Source organism: Oncorhynchus kisutch, linkage group LG19 (assembly GCF_002021735.2).
Source record: "Oncorhynchus kisutch isolate 150728-3 linkage group LG19, Okis_V2, whole genome shotgun sequence".
NCBI classification, from domain to species: domain Eukaryota; kingdom Metazoa; phylum Chordata; class Actinopteri; order Salmoniformes; family Salmonidae; genus Oncorhynchus; species Oncorhynchus kisutch.
The window spans coordinates 4,462,175-4,484,800 of record NC_034192.2 but is presented as its reverse complement, the minus strand read 5'-3'; the positions used below and the strand labels follow the sequence as shown (position 1 = coordinate 4,484,800).

Here is a 22,626-nt window from a genome sequence, read left to right as displayed (position 1 = left end):
GTTCAACACATTTGTTCTGGAGCAGATGTGAATTTGTGGATAATTGGATGATCATTAATGACTCGGGTGGCTTTGGCTTGCAGTATAGAATGAGCTCACCATCTCCTGAAAGAACTGTGAACTGCACCAGAATAGCTGATAATACGTATCGATAAATTGAAAATAAAGTGCATGAGGAAGTTCGTCGGTTATCCACCACTGATAATGTATCACACTAAATATGTAGGTTATAGGTTTTCGATTAAATAAATACGAGTTCACCGTATGATAGTAAATTAAGAGGACGTAAGTAGTCGCAAATGTGTCCAACATAACGACCGTCTGACGTGCTTTACGGTTGTCGAAAATACAAACACGTGTGTACTGCCTGCGCATCAACTGTACGGAGAATACATCTACGTCTATGTATGTTAACGTGCTTTTATTTTTTACAATACCATACATACGAGTAAATTGAATACACCGAATACTAGTTAAAACATCGAATGGTATTGGCCGATCGATTGTTTTAAAACAATTCGTTTTCTTTAGCAAGGTAGCTATTAGCCACGTTAGCTAAACGCTAGCTAAGTACTCCAGCTAGCTAACTTTACTGTTGATTTGGAGGCTTGCAAGGACAGTAAAATCATGGACAGTTTAACGGCAATTCATCATGATTAATTATACAAGAACCTCTATTTATGATTGAGGGGTATTTGGGCTAGACGAATGTCTTTGCTGGCTTGCTGACGTGGCATGATGGGAGTTGATGGCATGAGTGTTGTTTACATGAGCCAAGAACTCAATCGTATGTTTTATTTTATTTAACCAGGTAGGCTAGTTGAGAACAAGTTCTCATTTACAACTATGACATGGCCAAGATAAAGCAAAGCAGTGCGACACAAACAATAGAATTACACATGGGATAAACAAACGTACAGCCAAGAACACAATAGAAAAGTCTATATACAGTGTGTGCAAATGTAGTCAGATTAGGGAGGTAAGGCAATAAATAGGCCATAGTGACGAAATAATAAATACAAAAATATGGGGATGAGGTAGTTGGGTGGGCTATTTACAGATGGGCTGTGTACATGTGCAATGTATGGCTAGGCTCTGCAGAGACTGTCACTGAACTAGAGTTAAAGCCAGTCAGATGTCTTATGCAAGTGGATCTGTGTTTCCATTATGTAACCCTGTCTTTCAGAACCTTACAATGGCCAAAAGTCTGCGAAGCAAATGGAAGCGGAAGATGCGTGCTGTGAAGAGAGCGAAGAACGCCCCTAAGGAACTGGCTCGGCTGAAGCTAGCTTTAGCCCACGGTGGCACAGGAGAGATCTCCATGAATGACATTCAGGACATAGCTACAGTGGTGCCAGCTGGGAAGATAAAGGAGAAGAAAGTGGATGTAGACATGGAGGGAGAGGAAGTTGATGGTGAGAACACACACGTAGATCAAGCATTTTGTATTGTTTCCAATGTCTGAGTTTTGACACCTTTTGTTTTTTTGCTTTTCAGATGGAAAGATGGACATGGACAGCAAGCGCAGTAAGACGACCCAATTGGACGAGCACGGACAGTACCCAACATGGATGAGCCAACGACAGGCCAAGAAACTGAAAGGCAAACGCATAACAAAGAAATCGGGAGGAAAGGCCAACAAAAAAAGAAGGGCATTGCCTGGTAGCCTGGAGAAAACCAAAGGACTTCTGACTTAGAATCTGTGACACACATGATCATTGAATATCATGTATCGGAGATTGAATACATGATCTTTGTGAACTTGAGTTGCCTTATGTTCAAATTAAATGGTGATATGAGGCAAATTATCTATATTGTGCAACACATTGTCTGTAAGCAATCAACAGTTGTATTTTTGGGCACAATGGTATAGTATTGCATTGACATACTTCACTTGAATGAAAGCTTTACATTTTACATCTTTACATTTTACCCCAATAATGCTGTTGGTAGCTCCATTCCTGTTTGATTTGCTCTTCCTGTAGCCTAGCCCATCATTACAAAGACATTCATTATACATGTAACAAACGGTCCATATCATCTGGCTGTCACGTTGGAGTAAATAAATGTGTTTCTGTACATTAAGACATTTTATTGATTACATGCGGTTTTTAAACAAAACATTCCATAGCTAAATGACTTCCATAATCATTTGAAGTGTAAGTGTATGAGAATTTCACTGGAACATTTAGCAATCAGCTTTTATGCATCCCCACCCTGAGCAATATGAAGCACAATGACTATTCATTATATGTCATGACTACTGACCAGATATAAATTAATTGATTAGAAAACATGGGGAGAATCTCAATTGTATACTCCTTGCGTCCTCCTCACCTCAAAGCCCATTGGATGAGAAAGCCAGAGGTTCTTTCTCCAATGGGTATTGAGAAAGTGAGGATAGAGGCGTATGCAATTGAGATTCTACCACGGTACAATCTACCTATACCTGTCCGATAGGATCAATATGCTGATGTCCCCCCTGTGAAAAGACTCAGGTATATGTCTGTGTTGGAGACTGTATAGGCACGCTCACTACATCATTTTCACGAATGTAGCAGGGAAAAGTCCAATGCGTCCGTGACAGTGTCCCTTCCACCAGCCTTCGTCCACCATCTCTATGTTGGTGATGACATCATCGGGGTTGAAGGAGATCTCATCATCTGCCTCTTCATGTGTGAGAATAACATTATTTTAACATTGTCTCCGAAAGGGTTTATAGACTTCTGTGTTGAGCAATGTTTAGCATTGATTTCTGTATTCATCCACAATGGAAGTAACAACATCACAGTATGACTAAGAAATAGATGAGAATTGTGACATGATATCACAATGCAGTCATTGATACAGTAGGCTACCTACCTCCTTGGTAGTCATAAATGGCCACTGCGGTCTGACCGCATGTCAGGTCCTCATAGTCATTATCCACAGCTGTAGAGGGAACACATGGAAGGGTCAGTCTTTGATATGACACAGTAATGGGTTACCAAACCCCACTACCCCACTGGGTGTGGCACACTGACCTGGATCAGGTTCTGGGAAAGGTATTGGTGAGATATCCTCATACTCTCCCTCATCCTCCTGCTCTGGTTCTGATGGGGTCTGCTCCTGAGGTGGCTCCGCCTCCAGCAGGTCACTTGACCGTGGGGGCAGGCACGGGGGCTGGTCATAGACTGGCTCCTCCTCTTCCTCCCGAGACCACAGAAAATGACTAGTTGTGAATTTCAGCAATTCATTTTATAACATGGTGAAGAAGAAATGACAGTTGTTAGGTCATCAGTGAGTTGTATTGAATTAAATCAGAGATATCTACCACTGGCTCATCTCTTGGTATCTGAGGCACTGCCCTGGCAGTGGGCAGCTGTGGTGGTTGGGGCTTCCTGTTGGTCTCTTCAACAGGTGGAGGTCTCTGCTCTTCAACAGGTGGAGGTCTCTGCTCTTCAACAGGTGGAGGCTGATGCTGCTCTGCTTCCTCCTCCCTGCTGTTCTGTTCCTACAAGAGATACATACCGCTGTGTCAGGGCGTGCATGTTTATTGGAGTAACATGTTTATTGCAGTACCTGTTGTCTGCGTCGTGCCTCCTCCTGCTCTCTCTTCTCTCTAGCCTGTCTCCTGGCTCTCTCCTCCTCCGCTCGCTTTCTGTTCTCCTCATCTGATGACCGAGCCAGGTTCTCAAAGCGAGCCTTCAGGTTGCCTGCCCCTGCACTTGCTGCAGACAGACCGGAAAAGCAAAAAACATATTTTCCTCTTTGAACTTGTGAACTAAATGTTTATGAGGAACTATAAAGCGCATACTTACATGCCTCCATTGGTATTGTCTTCTCATAGGCAGAGGTAGGGGATTCCATGTCTGTGAAGGCCACTGCACTCTATAGAGCGAATGGGGAACCAGAATTCCAATCAATGGGTAAGCGTCATAGCCTGAGTGTTTGTACAGGTCAATGTAAAATGCGTCAAGAATTACTGTCATCCTGAGCCTTCAGGGTCAAGAAAGACTCACTTTATCCATGCGGTCTGTCTGGACGCCATAGCGTCCCCCAAAGCCCTTGGCATAGTCTGAACGTGGAGATCAAAGGTCAGTTTAATGTGGACATGGTCCTTGACTTTTACAAACACAACTGTGGCTACAACTGTGAGTAACTGACCATTCTGAGACTGGTGCTTCTCGGTCTCTCCCTTGTAGTCGTATCCCAAGGCAGCCTTGTCCACTTTCTCCTTCTCCACCCCAAACTTCCCTCCAAAACCCTTTGAATAGTCTGGTGAGGGAGAGTGAGGGATGAGGTTGTTTCAAATATGAACAAGAAATCTAATATGAATAATTGACCATGAAATGTTTCTACCTACAAACAGCCCACGGTACAGTTCCCCTCTAACCTTTCTGAGACTGGTGCTTCTCGGTCTCTCCCTTGTAGTCGTATCCCAAGGCAGCCTTGTCCACTTTCTCCTTCTCCACCCCAAACTTCCCCCCAAAACCCTTTGAATAGTCTGAAAGATAAAAGCAGGATGAGAGGTATGCCAGGAGTAGATGGGTAGGATAACAACATGCAGTCAATTTATTGGAAATCAGAACGTATGTGTATTAGACGTCCTGAAGGCTATACCTTTCTGAGATGTATGCTGCTCCACCTCACCCTTGTATTCAAAACCCATGGCAGACTACAGGGAGAGAGAAGGAATGTTCATTACCAGGACGATCCCTCATCCTTTTCATCAAATCCTGTGATATCTTTGTCAGTAAGAGTATAGTTTCCTCACCTTATCCACACGGTCTTTCTGCACTCCAAATTTACCCCCGAATCCTCTCTTTGCATCGGTCTGGGATGAGTGCTGCTCCACCTGCGCCACGTAGCCATGCCCCACTGCCCCCTGGGTAATTACACACATATAATACATCAACACCGGAAACGATCTTAGATAAACTGTTGAAGTCCATAAAAGTTGCAATAAGTCAGAACACACAACTGTACTGTCTGACAACATATGTTTTGGGGTGAGCAGCACTGCATTAGAGGAAGCCTTGTGCTTGATGCGTTATTTGGACTTGACTGAAGACCTTATGAGCGAAATACACTATATATACAAAAGTATGTGGACACCCCTTCAGATTTGTGGATTCAGCTATTTCAGCTACAACTGTTGCTGCAAGGTATATAAAATCAAGCACACAACCATGCAATCTCCATAGACAAACATTGGCAGTAGAATGGCCTTACTGAAGAGCTCAGTGACTTTCAATGTGGCACCATCATAGGATGCCACCTTTCCAACAAGTTTGTCTGTTAAATTTCTGCCCTGCTAGAGCTGCCCCGGTCAACTGTAAGTGCTGTTAAAGTGAATGTGGAAACTTCTAGGAGCAACAACATCTCTGCCACAAAGTGGTAAGCCACAAAAGCTCACAGAATGGGACTGCAGAGTTCCAAACATCAGTACAAGAACTGTTCATCCGGAGCTTCATGAAACGGGTTTCCATGGCCGAGAAACCGCACACAAGCTAAGATCACCATGCCAAGCGTTGGCTAGAGTGGTGTAAAGCTCGCCGCCATTGGACTCTGGAGCAGTGGAAACACGTTCTCTGGAGTGATGAATCACGCTTCACCATCTGGCAGTCTGACGGACAAATCTGGGTTTGCAGATGCCAGGAGAATGCTACCTGCCCCAATGCATCACGCCAACTGTAAAGTTTGGTGGAGGAGGAATGGTCTGGGGCTGTTTTTAATGGTTCGGGCTAGGGAAAATCACTGAAGGGAAATCTTAACACTACAGCATATGACATTCTAGACGATTCTGTGAACTTGACTGGCCTGCACAGAGCCCTAACCTCAACCCCATCGAACACCTTTGGGATGAATTGGAACACCGACTGCGAGCCAGGCCTAATCACCCAATATCAGTGCCCAACCTCACTAATGCTGTTTTGTCTGAACGGAAGCAAGTCCCTGCAGCAATTTTTTTATTTTACCTTTATTTAACTAGGCAAGTCAGTTAAGAACAAATTCTTATTTTCAATGACGGCCTAGGAACAGTGGGTTAACTGCCTTGTTCAGGGGCAGAACAACAGATTTGAACCTTGTCAGCTCCGGAATTCGATCTGGCAACCTTTCGGTTCCTAGTCCAACACTCTAACCACTAGGCTACCCTGCCGCCCCATGATTGTTCCAAGATCTAGTGGAAAGCATTCCAAGAAGAGTGGAGACTGTTACAGCAGCAAGAGGGTACTAACCCCATTTTAATGCCCATGATTCTGGAATGAGGTGTTCGACGAGCAGGTGTCCACATACTTTTGGTCATGTAGTGTATAAACATCACATGATGACATGTCATAACCTAACCTTGTCCATGCGGTCTTTCTCCACTCCAAACTTCCCTCCGTAACCGTAAGAGGCCTTGGGAGCCTCCGCTCGCTCCTTCTGCTTCCCCACCTCATGCTCCTGGGACACCTTCTGTCTCAGCTCTGATACACTGGGGAGATGGAGGGATCATACACATGCGTACACACACACACACACACACACACACACATCAGAACTTTTTTGCATAACTTTATTCCCATTTAAAATTATCGGCTGACCCCGGGACTACATAGTTACACTAGTCTGTGGCTAACCCTTAGATTTACTCAGTCACCAACCCATATTAGGTAAGACTAAATGCTTGACAGCCTACACACTGTTTTTCACTTCCTTTTCCTGTTTCTACAGAGGTAAAGCTGCAATACACAGCTGAGCTAACCATCCCCCATAGCTCTTCAACAGCATAACACCAATCATACTGTGATCTGTCTTCAATGGTTACCTGATGTGTTCTTTTCGACCAGACCCCTCAATGGTCTTGGCCCCCCATCTCTGTTCCTGTTCTGACACATCATTCTGAAACACAGAACCCAAGTCCTTCTCATCACCTAACTGTAGTCTGAAGACCAAGGTGTCATGGAAAAGCAGAACTGAGGCGGTTACGGACCAAGCGTAAACAACACGTTAATTCCACTGGGAGAAAATATTGATTAGAGAGTGCTTTAGTAAATACACTAGCTCTCCCTCCATCCCAGGAGCTAACCTCAAAGTCAGGGTCGGTCTCCCAGTCGTCCCCCTCTGCAACCTTTATGCTCACGTTGTGTCCCACCACTGACTTCCACATCTCGGAAGAGAAACAAAACAGAAGATTTGTACTGTCAGTCTAAGCAAAGTGTCTGTGTAAACACAAGAGGGACCACAGCTTGTTGGTCCCCGGTGTAAAAACAAGTTGAGAAACACTGCTTTAGTAAACACTGTATGTACCTTGTGAACAATCACCTGTTCCTGCAAATACAAATAAGCTCCAAGGCATTTAACATTTCCCCTTTGTCAGTGGAAAAACTGACAGCTAACCGCAAGTATATGGTCTCATTCTGCTGAGGTCACAAAATAGGAAGTTATTTATACAGCACTGAGCTGCATTGCTCTCATCATAAAATAACACACTATCATCATTCATGAATAGTTTAACAAAACACAAAGTAACCTGATAGAAGTGGTGGGTATCTTACAGCTGGTCACAGCTGTCCAGCCTGATGTCAATGTAATGTAGTGCGGCTACCTGATGCGTTCTCCTTGTACCACACAAACTGCAGTCAGTTACCGTCAGCTACACATACTAACAAAGTCTGGTATTTGTGCATATATCTAAAGGTTGTAAATTTGAGGACATGCGTTTGGTATTTTGGTTTAGTAACAAGGGAATACAAAATATTTAATAAAAAAATATCACGGTTATAAAAGGATCTGGCTTATATAAAGTCACCTGTTTGATGCGTGCTTTTCGTCTGCATTTACCCAAAATAGTAGTAAAACTAAACATAAGTTGGCTAATATTTACACAGTAACTATTTATATCTTCCAAGTAGGCTAGATCTTCCTTTCCTTCCTTCAACTTTGAAACAATATAACGTTAGCCTATGAGATCAGTACAGAACTTATCTGCAACTTCCTGAAAGATAGACACGTTAAGAACTTCTAATATCACCGTGATACATACTTAATTCAAACAAAAACATTATTTCATGGTAATTATACGTACCTTTGCGTTACCGGACAATTTTTTTTGATGCAATAATATCACAAATGTATATTTTCACAAGTCTCAACCAGAACGAGGATAGTCACGCAAACTGTTGATATAGGAAATAATGCGCGTGGCCGATTCCATGCAAGTAGCTACGGGTTTGCTACTGTATCAAAGTTGGACACAATTGTAGTCAAAACAATGCTGTTTGTTAATTAGTTTTTAAAATACACTCTCATTCCGTAATAAACATCCATTTGTTTTCCCAATATATTTAATTTAAAAAAATAGCCCAAGAGTAACCAACACTTATCATACAGAGATTTTACACCAGATTGACTTTGCACCAGTTGTTTTCAATCATGTGTAATTCCCATTGTGTGTCTCATCTTTCCACCCGTTATATTCTAACTGGTCCCCATCTAGCCCTATACTTCTCAGTGTGCTGTGCTGAAAAGCACGTATCATCATCATCATCACATTTCAATCTGTACAGCACAGTACAAGGTCATTTACAATAGAAGTTAACAGAGGACAAGTGAGTCACAAGATGTGTAGTGGGACAACAATAGGTTTTTGACTAGTTATTTTCCCCAGCAGTATTGTGTTCACCATACATTGTAGTAGATTATGCGGTTTGAATGCGTAAGCAATAAATAATGCTAAATTATAGGAATCATAGATTGGATGGACATTATTTGTAGTGTCACAGAAAAAACACCAACACGTTTTCATTTGGAATGGACAACATTACACCAGAATGGCAAATGAATCTGCCATAAAAATCAATAGAATAAAACCCTCATCTGTGCAACAATGGCAGAAATTGGGGAATTGATTGGATAACCCACTTCCAGTACATACATCCTGTACATACATACTGTACATACGACATACAAATACTACAGGAGTCAAATATGCCAATGACGGTGCTCTCTCTTTAATTAAAGAGAAAACGAAGAGGAAAAATAAATATATGGTTGTGGGAATGTAGTCATAGCAGGTTGTACACGTTTCAGTTGGTGTCCATTGTACATGAGAACATAGGAGAGAGAGAGATCTGAACAGATCCACAGATCCTAACCCTCACTTCATCCAGACATTAAATGATCCTTTATTCTCCTCATTTAAAGGCACCTAAACCACCACTAATATAAAACGGTCTGAAAAACTAAACACCGTGTAAATCCACTGTATAGTGTCATTTCATGTTAGTTCCCCCAGGTACATTTAAAGATGCATAATATCCACGTCCCTTTATAGAAGTCTAACAAACAACAGTTCTGAGGTAGTGCAATACTGCTTCTCATTTCCTCTACAATAACATTTGACTGATCATGTACGCTAATGGTAACATATTAAATATGGAATAAAATCAATGATGGCAGAGGATGTTTTTGACTCCCAGTATATAAAAAAACTTCACTTTGGTTAACAGGCTAAGACACACTTCCGTGTGTGTGTGTGTGTGTGTGTGTGTGTGAGACAAGTCTTCTCCTATTCTACAGTATTGAATGTAACAGTAATATGATACCGGTCTTGAAGAGGGGGAGGGAGGGTCTGTGTCACATGTCTGTTATCTCTCCATCTCTCTCCTCTCCCAGTCTCTAAGGGGTGGAGGGGGCCCTAAACGTAACCCCCCAGGCAGAGCAGTAGCAGCACGTGCACGGTGAGCAGGTAGAGGGACACCAGCAGGGGTGTGCGCTGGCGAGAGCAGAAGGACACGCGCAGCATTCTCATCAGGCCTGGCCTGTTGCTCCCCCGAATCTGATGGAGAGAGAGAGAGGGAGAGGGGGAGAGAGAGAGAGAGAGAGGGGGAGAGAGAGAGAGAGAGAGGGGAAGAGAGAGAGAGAGAGAGGGGAAGAGAGAGAGAGGGAGAGAGGGAGAGGGAGAGGGAGAAATGGAGAGGGGGAGAGAGAAAAGTATAGACAGTTACAGGAGGCAGTAGTAGTAGTAGTAGTAGTAGTAGTAGTAGTAGTAGTAGTAGTAGTAGTAGTAGTAGTAGTAGTAGTAGTAGCAGTAGCAGGAGGAGGAACAGACCATTCTTACATGACAATGGTGAATGGACATTTCATCTTCAGATATGTATCCTGTGTAAATAATCCAGGGTGTTGGTTGGTACTTACTCGGGTGACAGAGCCTCCTGGTGGCTCAATGAGGACAGCTGTCTCAGAAGCAGAGAACTGCCCTTCATGGGCCGACTGCCATTCACCCTGGTTGATCCTACGGCAGGTGAGCGAGGAGAGAGATACTGAGTAAATACTGTCTGACACACACAGGAAAGCACTCCGATAAGTTCCAACACAAATATGCCAAACGATGACTTGAGGTCAATAATCCCATTATCAACACAGTACCTCTACAAATCTAAGAGCAGAGCATCTCTATAGAGCCTGACAGTCACAGCAGCGAGCTGACATGCTCATTCCTCATTAGAATCATACTGTGTCAGTGAGTGTAGAGCTGTAGGGGAAGGCAGAGGATGACCTCTGTCATGTGACGGGAGACACTAAGCTGTGATAACTCTCTTACAGTTTGAGGCGGTCCTGGGCGGCCATTAGCTGCTCCTCCACAGCCACCCTATACTGCTGCTCCTCATCCAGTCTGACAGGCACAAAGAAAGGACACATTAGCATGTCAGACATGCTTGCGTTATCATGGGCTGGGGCTGTGTGGTGTTGAATGGGTTTGTTGTGTCTTTTCTGTTTGTTATTGTTCTTTTTTGCATGTGTGTTTTGGTCATTGGTAGAGAGAACGTGTGTGTGTACTGTATGCGTGTGTGTTTTGGTCATTGGTAGAGAGAACGTGTGTGTGTGTACTGTATGCGTGTGTGTTTTGGTCATTGGTAGAGAGAACGTGTGTATGTGTACTGTATGCGTGTGTGTTTTGGTCATTGGTAGAGAGAACGTGTGTATGTGCACTGTATGCGTGTGTGTTTTGGTCATTGGTAGAGAGAACGTGTGTATGTGTACTGTATGCGTGTGTGTTTTGGTCATTGGTAGAGAGAACGTGTGTATGTACTGTATACGTGTGTGTTTTGGTCATTGGTAGAGAGAACGTGTGTATGTGTACTGTATGCGTGTGTGTTTTGGTCATTGGTAGAGAGAACGTGTGTATGTGTACTGTATGCGTGTGTGTTTTGGTCATTGGTAGAGAGAACGTGTGTATGTGTACTGTATGCGTGTGTGTTTTGGTCATTGGTAGAGAGAACGTGTGTATGTGTACTGTATGCGTGTGTGTTTTGGTCATTGGTAGAGAGAACGTGTGTATGTGTACTGTATGCGTGTGTGTTTTGGTCATTGGTAGAGAGAACGTGTGTATGTGTACTGTATGCGTGTGTGTTTTGGTCATTGGTAGAGAGAACGTGTGTATGTGTACTGTATGCGTGTGTGTTTTGGTCATTGGTAGAGAGAACGTGTGTATGTGTACTGTATGCGTGTGTGTTTTGGTCAATGGTAGAGAGAACGTGTGTATGTGTACTGTATGCGTGTGTGTTTTGGTCATTGGTAGAGAGAACGTGTGTGTGTGTGTACTGTATACGTGTGTGTGTTTTGGTCATTGGTAGAGAGACCGTGTGTGTGTACTGTATACGTGTGTGTTTTGGTCATTGGTAGAGAGAACGTGTGTATGTGTACTGTATGCGTGTGTGTTTTGGTCATTGGTAGAGAGAACGTGTGTATGTGTACTGTATGCGTGTGTGTTTTGGTCATTGGTAGAGAGAACGTGTGTATGTGTACTGTATGCGTGTGTGTTTTGGTCATTGGTAGAGAGAACGTGTGTATGTGTACTGTATGCGTGTGTGTTTTGGTCATTGGTAGAGAGAACGTGTGTATGTGTACTGTATGCGTGTGTGTTTTGGTCATTGGTAGAGAGAACGTGTGTATGTGTACTGTATGCGTGTGTGTTTTGGTCATTGGTAGAGAGAACGTGTGTATGTGTACTGTATGCGTGTGTGTTTTGGTCAATGGTAGAGAGAACGTGTGTATGTGTACTGTATGCGTGTGTGTTTTGGTCATTGGTAGAGAGAACGTGTGTGTGTGTGTACTGTATACGTGTGTGTGTTTTGGTCATTGGTAGAGAGACCGTGTGTGTGTACTGTATACGTGTGTGTTTTGGTCATTGGTAGAGAGAACGTGTGTGTGTACTGTATGCGTGTGTGTTTTGGTCATTGGTAGAGAGAACGTGTGTGTGTACTGTATGCGTGTGTGTTTTGGTCATTGGTAGAGAGAACGTGTGTGTGTGTGTACTGTATGCGTTTTTAATGGGGGGTGTCGTGGGGTTGAGAACTGGTACCTGAGCTGGAGCTCTTTAAAATCCACCCTGAGGCTCTCGCTCTCTGAAGGGCCACTGTGCTGCTGAGGAGCTCCGGGGGCACTGTCCACTTCCCCTGTCCCCTGGGGGCCACAAAAAATAGTACAAATCACTAAACATTGTAGAAATCCCTATAGTAGAGTCTTAAATACCTCCAGAGATGTCAATGTGTAAATCTAGTTCTTCTGTGCCATAGTGGACACATTATCTTTAAAAACATATGTTCAGTATGTATCAACTAGGGACAGTGAATGAATCAGAGCAGAGTGAAATCCAAGGGCATGCTGACCTTGCGCTTGTCTTCGTGCAGTTCCTGGAGCTGCCTCTGGAGGGCAGTGCAGCGGCTCTCTGCCTCATCTAGCCTCTGGGAACTGCCTTGGAACTGGGAGGAGAGATGGCGGTTCTCCTCAAACACATGTGAGAGCTGAGGAGAGGGAGGGAAAGCAACGGGCTCAGCAGACTGTACACACACACACACACACACACACACACAACCAAAAGACAGAAGAACGAAGAAGAAGCAGAGAGGAAACGATGAAAGAAAATGGACAAGGGGCATGCAAGAGAAATGAGGAGGAAAGAGCCAGAGGGAGACACATAGATGGAATATGTAATCATCTAATCCAGATTCATGAAATGAAGTAACTTTCATCCAACCATGTCATTTAGTATTGTAAGTCAGAGGGTGATCAGAGGTAGTTGTCAGATTGGTCCAGAAAAAGGTGATTTCACTGCACCTTTTATACCCACTGTAAACTGTGTACGTGACAAATACAATTTGATTTGGACATGAACAGCAGTCTGCCATCTCACTAATGCCTGGTCCAAGTACAGTCGTTATCAGTTTCAGATTTAGAGGTGTCCTCCTCACCTGTCTCTGGTGGTGTTCCTCCGGTGGTTTGGGCCTGGTGGCGCGGGCCTCCTCCAACATGGCACCGAGCTGGCGCACCTGCTGGTCACGGTCTGAGAGGGTGGCCAGGGTCTGCTGCTTCAGGAGCTCTGCCTGGGCCTGCCAGTCAACCTGCTCCAGCCTAGAGAGAGACAGATATACCTATGTAGCCAAGGCATAGACACTCATATACCTCTGATTAAGAATGTTTGGATTTTAAATAACATTAGCAGCTCTTTACGAAGTATGTCTCACCTGAGAATTTCTAGTTCCTGGTTCTCCCTCTCCCTCATCCTGTCTATCTCCCTCATCCTGTCCACCATCTCCTCAGCCCTCCCCCTCTCCTCCTCTAGCTCCTGGCTGAGTCTAGACAGCTCTCCTCCTCCCAGTCGAGTGAGCTCTGAGTGCTGCTGCTGGAGCTGTTCCAACTACAGGACAGGGAGAAACAAAGCTTGTGTTACTGTGGATACTGGTATATGAAAACACTATATACAGATAAGTTATGACATCACTACCATTGTGGTTGTGTTAGTAGTTGTCATGACGTTGGCCTGTTGGGGGAGGTTTATGACCCCCATAAATACCTTTCCACTTTTCTCTCTCTACTTTATAGAGGTGACTCTTGTAAAGCCTTTGTAACATAGAGAGTCTGGTAACATCAAAAGGTGGGAAACGGAACCATATTTCGGTAATCCAACCAGTTGGAAATATGTGTTTGATGAATATGATCTCAGATCAGTTGTTGTCTGAGACATTACTATTAATGACAGGATGACAAACTGTATCTTGGAAAGTCGACACATTCTAGTTATCAGATTCACATGGACTTGAAACTATGTGAAAAGATTAAATGTAATTTTAGCTTCTTAAATGAGAGAACGGCTTGTCATAGAGAAACTCTGCTCACTTAGAGGCCCCGCCCAAGTGAACAGACATTGGTTGTAAACTATGAAACACGCCCTTCTCGTCACCCCGATATAAGCCCGTTGACGAAAATCCAACTTTCTGTTCCGAGGACGTGAGGACGACGGTCCTACGTTAAAAGGGCTCAGATAATAACCTAACGAAATTAGCATCGTGTTCAAGGTGAAGGTGACGATCGACACACCGAAAGGATGAATTTCGACCATACCAGCCAGAATATAGCACGAGCTTAAAAGTATGGCAACTTGGTATGAACTTTGAACTCTTATTCACTCCTAGCCGTTGAGTTAGCAGCAGCCGCTGTAAATGTGGGCTAGGAAAGGACGGACGACGTAGCCAGTCTAACACACAGAACGATACTACAACGTATCCAGTTTACCACCAGAGACATTCTTCAGAGAACAAGAGATCCCTGCTGGGCAACCCGATCTTGCATCTACGACCAACCTACTGAAGCGCAGCTCAGAGTAAATATTCCTTGCATTTTCTTTTCCCAAATGGGCGGTTATTTAGAATGCATAAGATTCTGTATTTATGATAGAATAGCTTCTCCCTTTGTTACTCAGTCTTCCCGCGCTTTCATTCAAAACCCAACCCCCTTTCTCTGTGTAACCAGCAATCATATGTGTTCCATCCGCAAGGGACGTTTTCCTTTATGACATTATTTGTAATCAATGTATGATTCATTCTGTGTAGATGTAATTCTGTGTTATTTAGGTATTTTGTAAATAAATAATTAAACCAAATTATGTATTGCTGATTCAACTTGTTAGCCAGGGTTTGTGAAGATAACCAAAAATTTATAACTTTCAGATGAGACTGAATAAGGTGACGATTAAATATTGACTGATATTGAGGTAAAAGATTACCAGCTCTTTAAGAGTTTATTCAGAAGATAACAGCTCTATAAACATTATTTCGTGGTGCCCCGACTTTCTAGTTAATTACACTTACATGATTAGCTTAAATCAGGTAATATTAATTACAGAGAAATTAATTTATAGAATAGCATGTCATATCACTTAATCTGGCATAGCCAAAGACACGACATAATGCTTTTATGGAATACTTTGTGTTAAATGGAGATAACTCTGGTTGATTACCAGTCTCTCCCTGTCGTTCTGCAGGGCTGACAGAGCGTTCTTCAGTCCCCACACCTCCGCAGTGGATCCTCCATGGCCTGTGGTGGGTGTCTGCTGGCCCCCTACCCTGCTCATCTCCTCCAGTCTGAGGCTGAGCTCCTGGGCCTGGCTGAGTGCCTGGTCCCTGCTGCCCTGCAGTGACGCCATGGCCTGGCCGAACGCCTGGTTCTGGGCCCGGAGCTGGCCGGCCACCTCCCTCTCCTCCAGCAACCTCTGCTCCATGCTCAGCAGGTCTCGGGCCAGCTCAGCCACCCTCTCGGCCGCTGTCTCCGATTCCGTGCGCGTCACCCCTCCCTCCCAACGCAGTTCTTTCAGCTCCTTCTGCCGAGCCTCCTGCACCTCTCTTTCCTTGTTAAGGCTCTCCTCCAGGCTCTCCACCTGGGCCCTGGCAGCCTGCAGCTGCTCCCTCAGCTTCTCTACCTCTGCCCCGGGAGCGTCTCTCACCTGCCTGTTTCCACTATCACCAGCCTGGCTGAGTGTCTCCCTCTCCACCGCCTGAACAAAAGCCTCCCCTCCCTCCAGGCTCTTGATCTTAGCCTCTAGCTCAGCTCTCTCCTTCTCCAGGGTAGCGATGCGCTCCAGCTGGCCGGACAAGAGCTGCTTGTGCTGTGACTCCTTCATGGTGAGGACCTGGGTAAGGTCGTCCCTGTAGCCGTGAAGCTGGGCAGATAGCTTGGCCTTCTCTGCGTGGAGGTCGTCCCTCTGGACCAATAGGGAGCGCAGCTCCTCCTTCAGACTGTTATTCTCCGCAGCAGCCTCCTGGATCAGAGCGTCCTTTTCCATCATCACCTGGGACAACAGACCCATTACGTAGAGGGATGGGTTATACAACTGGGGCACGAGGAAGACGTTCTACAGTACTATCACTACATACAGTTTCAGCATGTCGATGACATGCGTGTACATAAACATTTACTACCAGTTTACAGAATCTCTTCTTGACCTGTCATTTATGCCTCTGAACACATGAGTGTTAACATTGTTTCTTTACCTGCAGATGTTTCTCCTCCAGCTGTTTGTACATGCCAAGTACTCGGTCTCTGTCGTCCTGTAAAGAGCCCATGGCCTTGGTGAAGGCATCCAGCCTGGCTTTGCTGTGGCTGCTCTCCTCCTCTGCCTTCCGCAGCCGGTCCTCCAGACCCCGCACCTCCTCTCTCCTCTCCTCCAGCTCCTTCTCAGCCTCCTGGGCCCTGGCGTCAGCCTCCCTCCTGGCCTCCTCTGCAGCCTGGGTGGAGCAAGCATGTAAACAGTCAGGAAGATGCAGGGGAATGGGTTTACACATTTTCATTGTCATAAAGCAGAGATTAAATAAAAGTGATGCGTACCTGTGTCACGGCCTGCTCCTTCTCCCCCAGCAGCTCTACCTCTCTCCTCTCCTTCTCACTCAGCTCTGTCTGCAGGCTCTCTGTCAGGGTCTTGGAGGAGCGCAGGTCTGTCTCCAGTTGTTCCACGCTCAGGCCCAGCCTCCTCCCCTCTGTTTCCCTCTCCTTCAGCTGGGACCTGACCTCATTGGTCTCTCCCTGCAGCTTCCCAACTGCCTCTTCCAGGGCCTGGGTTCTGTGGCGGAGCCCCTCCGCCTCGCTCTCTAGGGAGGCCAGCTGGGCGCGAGCGTCAGTCAGGCAGGTCACGGTCTGGGCTAGGGACTTCTGAAGCTCTCCCCTCTCCTGCTCCAGGGCAGCTTGGTTCTCACGGAGATTCTTCTCTTCCTGCTCCCATTTCAGCTGCCACTGCTCGTCTGCTTTCTGCAGTCTGGACAAAGAATAAGAAATAAACACATTACACAACACAGCATAGTGTATCACAAACCTGGCAGGAAATTGGGGCAATTTAATTAATTGACTTTTTCAGGAACAGTAGCCATTTTTACCTGTCCACTGTAAGCTGTAGCTCTTCTCTCCGTGCGGTCTCTTTCTGCAGCTGTTCAGCCAGATCTCTGGAGCGGGTCTCTCCCTCCCGCACCTCTGCCTCCTTCCCCTGGAGGGTGCTGTTGAAGCGACTCTCCCACTGCCGGGTCTCATCCAGCACGCGGTCCCTGTCGTCCTGCAGGGAGGACATACAGCGCGAGAAGGCAGCCAGTCGGGCCAGAGACTCATCGAGGCGGGCCTGCATCTGCTGGGCCTGTCTCTCAGCGGTGTCAGCCAGCTCTTTTGCCTCCCGGGTGGCATCCTCCTCTCTCTCCCTCTCCCGGTAAGACTCCTCCAACCTCAGCTCAATCTGCTTCAGCTCAGCTCCCAGCCTGAACCTCACAGAGTCCAGGCTCTGCTCTGCCTCTGCTTTCAACTCAGCCTCTCTCTGTAGAGCGGTCTGCTCACAGGCTCTCCTCTCAGCTTGGGCCTGGCTGGCCTCTGTCTCGGCCTCAACCAGCTGGGCTTTGCAGCTAGATAGCTCAGCCTCAGTCTTCTTCAAAGTGTCTGTGACTTTGGTCATCTCCAGATAGGCTTGCCCAAGCTCTTTGTGGACCTCGTTGCTGCCCAGTTGCAAAGCCTTGCCCTCCCTGGCCATCTCGCTGATCCTTTCCTGGTACTGGATGCAGTCCTTCTGCATCTGGCGCACCTCCAGCTGCTTCTCTCTCAGCAGCTCCTCCAGCTGCTTTGCCCGACTCTGGCTGCCCTCTTTCACCCTCTGGGCGGACTTCAGCTGCTGCTCCAGCTCCCTCTGTTTCCCTGACTCGGCCTCTGCCTCAGCCCTCTCTCTCTGGGCCTGCCTCTTGTCCTCCTCCAGCCTGGCTGCCCGGTCCCTCTCGCTCTCGGACAGGGCTTCCAGTTCGGCCCGCTCCCTCTCCAGTCTCTCCACCTCCCGCTGCAGCTCCGCAAGGCGCTCCCGGCTGTCTGCCGCGTCCTGCTGGTAGCCGGCGATGCTGCCATTCAGCTGGGCCAGCTGGTTCATCAGACGCTCCTCTAGGTCGTCCTTTTCTACCTCCAGGCTGCTGTGGAGCTCCTGGAGTTGGGCTTCCCTTTTAGAGCTCTCCTCCATCAGGCTCTGTTCCTTAACTTTACTCTCCTGAAGGAGCTGCTCCAGAGAGGCTAGTCCAGCCTTGAGTTCAGCCTCACTCTCTTGCCACGGTTCCCTCTCTGAATGTTGGGCTGCCTCCATTTCCCTCTGTTTTCCCTCAATTACGGTCTGTTCACTTTCAGACATGTCCGTCTTCACTGGCTCTTCTCTCTGGGTCTGTTCCTTTTCTTTACTCTCCTGAAGGCGCTGTTCCAAAGAGGCCAGCTCAGCAGTGAGTTCAGCCTCGCGCTGTTGCCTCAGTTCCCTCTCTGACTGTAGGGCTTCCTCCATTTTGCTCAATTTCTCATCAATTAGGGCCTGTGTATTTTCAGTTATTTCGGTCTTCACCATCTCCTCAACAGAGGGCGTTTCAGGTGCAGCTACCTCAGACTCTATGGCCTGACTATGTGGCTCTATGTCCTGAGGCTGGTTCTTAACTGGCTCTTGGGTAGTTTTAGTCATGACTGTACTAGACTGCTGGGCCACAATAGTCTCCTCCACTACATCATCAGAGCTGGGGGTTTTATCTGGGGCTAATCTGTCCCCTTTCTCTAGCTCTTGGGCTAGTTGCCCCCTTAACTCAACACCCTGCTGTTCTAAGGAGTCCCTCTGTGCCGTAGTGGCATTCAAATCAGCTTTCAGAGCCTCAAACTCTTCTTTGAGTCTTTCAAGTTCTCCTTTGAGTGCCTTGTCCTCCCTTCTTATTCCTTTCTTTTCATCCATCTCTCGGAGTCTCTCATTCTCCTCCTCTAAATCCATGATTTTCTGCTGCTTGGTCTTGGCAAACTTCCTCATCTTGTCTTTGACAGTGTCCACCTCTTTCTGGGCCTCTTCTTTCTGCCGTTCAGCCTCCTCTCTGGCTGCCTCGTGGGTCCTGGCTCTAGCAACAAGCTCCTTCCTCTCCTGCCTAGCAGCTTCCAGCACACGTCTCACACGCTCTGCCTCATCACTCACGTTCTCATAGGACTTTAGCAGAGTCTCATACTCATCCTTCATCCCATGCACCTTCTCCTCACATTCTCTGCATGCCCGGGCAGTCTCCTCCTTGGCAGACTCGGCCTCTCTTTTACAGAAGTCTTTCTCTGTCAGCATACCCTCCATGGCCAGCTTGAGGCTCTCGCAGGATCCCCCAAGGCTCTGGTTCTCCACCAAGGTCCGATCGACCTCCTCTATCAGCCTCTCTCTTTCTGCTCTCAGCTTCTCCAGCTCGACTTCTCTAACATCCATCCTCTGCTGCAGTTCAGTGATGACTTTCTCAGTGGAGGCCAACTCTTCTTTCTGGCTTTTGTTCTCTTTGAGGGCCTCTTTGCGGGAGATAAGGGCAGCTTTGAGCTTCTGCTGAAGCTGCAGGATCTTGGCCTCGCTGCCCTTCTCTTCCTCCTGCTTCTGGGGGACCTCGGCCTCCAGTCTCTGACTCTTTTCCTTCTCTGCTCTCAGGCCTTCCTGCAGGGAGGCGATCGACTGGTCCTTCTCATACACAGTCTCTTGCATAGACTGGAGGAGGGAGCTTTGCTCACCCAGCTGCTGGCTAAGCTCCATGATCTCATCGTTCTTGTTGCTCAGGAACTGCTTGAAGTCCTCCACCTCTGTCTGCAGGACGGCAATGGTGGACTCAGCGGAGTCTGATGCGGCTCCCTTGGCCTCCAACTCTGCTTTCACAGCTTCTGCATAGGTCTGAGCCTGGAGACACTTCTCCCTCAGAGCCTCCAACTCCTCATAGACATGTTCAATCTGGCTCTCCTTCTCTCTCAGGGCCTGCAGCTCTTTGCCCAGCACTAGAAGCTCACTTTCCCTGAGTGACAGGCTAGCCTGGCTCTCCTGCAGTTGGCCCGCCAACTCTGTACAAGATGCCTTCTCAGCCTGGACCTCTTCTTTCAGAGCTTGTAATGAGGCCTCAATGTCAGCTGAAAGTAGCTGAGAGGGTTCCTCGGCACTGGTAATGGGTTTATCACCTTGTTGTTGTGCTTCATTCTCAGGAGCTGAAAATTCCACCCAGTCTTCCTGGACCCAATCTCCTGCAGCTGGCTTCACAATCTTCTCCACTGCAGCGTTGGTCTCCAGCTCGGCATGTACTTCCTTCTCTGTGCTCACCTCTTTCTGTGCCTGCAGTTCCTCGAGCTCGGTCAGTCTAGTCAACAGCCCATCTCGTTCACCAACCTGCTCCTCCAAACGCTCCAACAGCCCATTGTACTCTTCCTTTTGTTGTTTAAGCTGTTCGCGGTGGTGCCTGTCCTTTTCTTTGGCCATGCGGATGGTTTCTTTGCGAGAGTCCTGGGCCTCCTGGAGTTTCTTTTGCAGTGTTTCGCAATCTGACTCCGGTGAGGCCACCTGGGACTGCAACCCAGTGATTTCAGATGAGGTGTCAGCCTCTGGAGTCTGCTGAGCTCCCTCACTCAGCCTTCTGGTAATTTCAAGTGTCTCTTCCAGAACCTGATCCTGCTGGCTGATTTTCTGTTCCAAAACCTCCATGACCTCTTCTTTGGACCTCAAGTCTTGTCTGAACTCTTCGAGAGTAGTTTCAATTGCCATATCCTCTTGTTTTCTGTCTTTTTCTAAAGCTGGTACACTTGCAGAGGCTTCCTCTGTTGCTTTCCCTACTTGTCCTTTCCTTTGATCTGCCTCTTTCTCAAACGCCGCAACTTTTTTCATCAGCTCTTTGCGCTGCACCAGGGCTGCCTGCAACCTCTTTTTAATGGTTGCCACTTGGGTTGTCAGATCCTCTTTGTCCTTTCGCAAACTAGTGAGCTCATCACCATCCTCTACATGACTCTCCCCTGTCGCTTTCTCATTTTCTCCAGTTTTCTCAAGCTCAATTATCTGCTTCTTCAGTTTCTTGACCTCAGTGCTCATCAGGAACATCTCCTCACCGGTCTGGAGCAGTTTGGCAGACAAGCCGTTGCTCAGCTCCATCATCTCCTGCTCTTTCTGGGTAATACGCAGTTGCAGCTCGTTAATCTCAGTGTCCCTCTCAGACAGTACAGCTTTGGCCATGTCCCTAGCCTGAGAGATCTCCAGCAGGCTGGCCTCCATGTCTTGGAGCTTCTGCTCCAGCTCAGAGGAAGTGATCTCCCCTTCTTCCAGCTGGGTGCTCAGCATCCTGGCCTGGCCCTCCTGCTCAGAGAGAGAGCACTGAGCCTCGTCCAGGTCTGCCTGCAGGGCCTGGATCTTCTGCTCTTTGGAGCTGCCTTCTGTCTGCAGGCTGTCCAGCTGCTCCTCCAGGAGATGCATCTCCATGCTCTGCCTCTCCAACTCAGAGCCACTGTGCTGGGCCACCGTGTCCATCTCTGACCTGGCTGACTGGAGCTCTTCCTCATATCTCTGGGCCTGGGACTCTGCCTCATCCTTGGCAGCTGCCAGGGACCGAATCTCTTCCTCAAGGCCTTGGGTTCTCTCCTGTGACTCTGAGGCAGCCTCTCTCAATCTCTGGAGCTCAGCCATGAGCTCACTGTACCTGTTCTGCATCTCATCTGCCAGGGCCTGGGCAAACACCTGTCCAGGGGCAGAGTCAGAGAGGGTCGCCCCCTGCTGTTTGAGGTGCACCTGCACAGTCTCACGGATGATGACTGATGAGGACTCCACCTGGACTGTGGATGTTTCCTGCTCAGAGCTGTTCTCTTCCCAGGATTGCATCTGGAGCTGGCCAAAGCCCTGCAGTATGGGAGGCGACTGCTGACCTTCATCTTGGTTCACAGCCTCTAGGAGGGTCCAGCTGCTGTGGGCCACCTCGGAGTCACTGCTCGTGACCATCTCATCAGAGGAGGCCCCCTTAGATTCTCCGGGAGAGTCAGACTGGGATTCAATGAGCTCTGGACTGCTCTCGTTATCAGCAGAGACTGACAGGCTTGACCTATCCTCTGCCACCAGGGTGGTGTCCTCCTCTCGCGTGTCTTCTAGGAGGTCTGGCAGCACTGTAGGACTGTCGCAGGGGGCCATGGCAGTGTCCTCACGCTGGTCTAGAATCTGATCAGAGATGACCTTGAATGCATCATTTGAGCCCCGCTCTTCAGCCAGCACAAGACTCTCTCGCAGGGCAGCCAACTCATGGTCTTTCTCCAATAGCTGCTGCTCCAGAGCCAATATTTGGGCTGGGGAAATCAATAAAGATGAAAATTAATAGCCAGCCTATTAATCACACAATGCACAATTAAAACAGATATTTTTCATGTACCCCGTGCAGGAACTAAAATTTGATCCTACCACTGGCACCTCCCAGTAGTTCATGACTAGACCTATACATTATGGATTCATTCAGATTTTTGCTCCTAAAAGTTAACAATTGAGATGATTATTGACATACTGTCGACATACTGTCAATACTGTTAACATGTCTA

The 22,626-nt window shown here is 47.1% G+C and overlaps 3 protein-coding genes across 9 annotated transcripts in view; 1 reads left to right on the top strand and 2 right to left on the bottom strand.

Annotated features, from left to right (window-relative positions):
• The first annotated feature begins 275 nt into the window (after positions 1 to 275).
• Positions 276 to 2,085, top strand: LOC109910286 (protein LLP homolog). The gene is given in 4 exon segments (XM_020509430.2): positions 276 to 405; positions 1,187 to 1,415; positions 1,498 to 1,644; positions 1,647 to 2,085. Coding segments are annotated over 3 exon segments (387 nt in total). The 5' UTR covers positions 276 to 405; positions 1,187 to 1,195; the 3' UTR covers positions 1,667 to 2,085.
• On the bottom strand, positions 1,834 to 9,636 carry LOC109910285 (hematopoietic lineage cell-specific protein). Of its 6 annotated transcripts, none has more exons than XM_031798053.1 (15): positions 8,054 to 9,636; positions 7,055 to 7,135; positions 6,794 to 6,867; positions 6,331 to 6,460; positions 4,757 to 4,867; positions 4,603 to 4,657; positions 4,376 to 4,486; positions 4,147 to 4,257; positions 4,002 to 4,057; positions 3,801 to 3,870; positions 3,562 to 3,710; positions 3,314 to 3,493; positions 3,024 to 3,189; positions 2,863 to 2,931; positions 1,834 to 2,669 (listed from the first exon to the last, which is right to left on the bottom strand). In XM_031798053.1, the coding sequence occupies exons 2-15, from the start codon at positions 7,133 to 7,135 to the stop codon at positions 2,536 to 2,538; spliced, it is 1,497 nt and encodes a 498-aa protein (XP_031653913.1). In that variant the 5' UTR covers positions 8,054 to 9,636; the 3' UTR covers positions 1,834 to 2,535. The 6 variants fall into 6 exon arrangements, with proteins under 6 accessions (XP_031653913.1, XP_031653910.1, XP_031653914.1 ...); XM_031798050.1 differs by lacking the exon at positions 8,054 to 9,636 and adding an exon at positions 7,778 to 8,003; XM_031798054.1 differs by lacking the exon at positions 8,054 to 9,636 and adding an exon at positions 7,499 to 7,736.
• Positions 8,957 to 22,626, bottom strand: part of golgb1 (golgin B1) — a 24,747-nt gene continuing 11,077 nt past the window's right edge. The window contains exons 11-21 of one of the 2 annotated variants that reach the window (XM_031798047.1): positions 17,172 to 22,380; positions 16,630 to 17,053; positions 16,296 to 16,529; positions 15,266 to 16,093; positions 13,494 to 13,666; positions 13,221 to 13,380; positions 12,639 to 12,809; positions 12,332 to 12,432; positions 10,571 to 10,642; positions 10,165 to 10,261; positions 8,957 to 9,805 (exon numbers count right to left, since the gene is read on the bottom strand). In XM_031798047.1, the coding sequence (XP_031653907.1) occupies positions 9,665 to 9,805; positions 10,165 to 10,261; positions 10,571 to 10,642; positions 12,332 to 12,432; positions 12,639 to 12,809; positions 13,221 to 13,380; positions 13,494 to 13,666; positions 15,266 to 16,093; positions 16,296 to 16,529; positions 16,630 to 17,053; positions 17,172 to 22,380 (7,610 nt within the window). In that variant the 3' untranslated portion in view covers positions 8,957 to 9,664. The remainder of the gene's footprint in view (positions 9,806 to 10,164; positions 10,262 to 10,570; positions 10,643 to 12,331; positions 12,433 to 12,638; positions 12,810 to 13,220; positions 13,381 to 13,493; positions 13,667 to 15,265; positions 16,094 to 16,295; positions 16,530 to 16,629; positions 17,054 to 17,171; positions 22,381 to 22,626) is intronic. The other variant, XM_031798048.1, reaches the window with a different exon arrangement.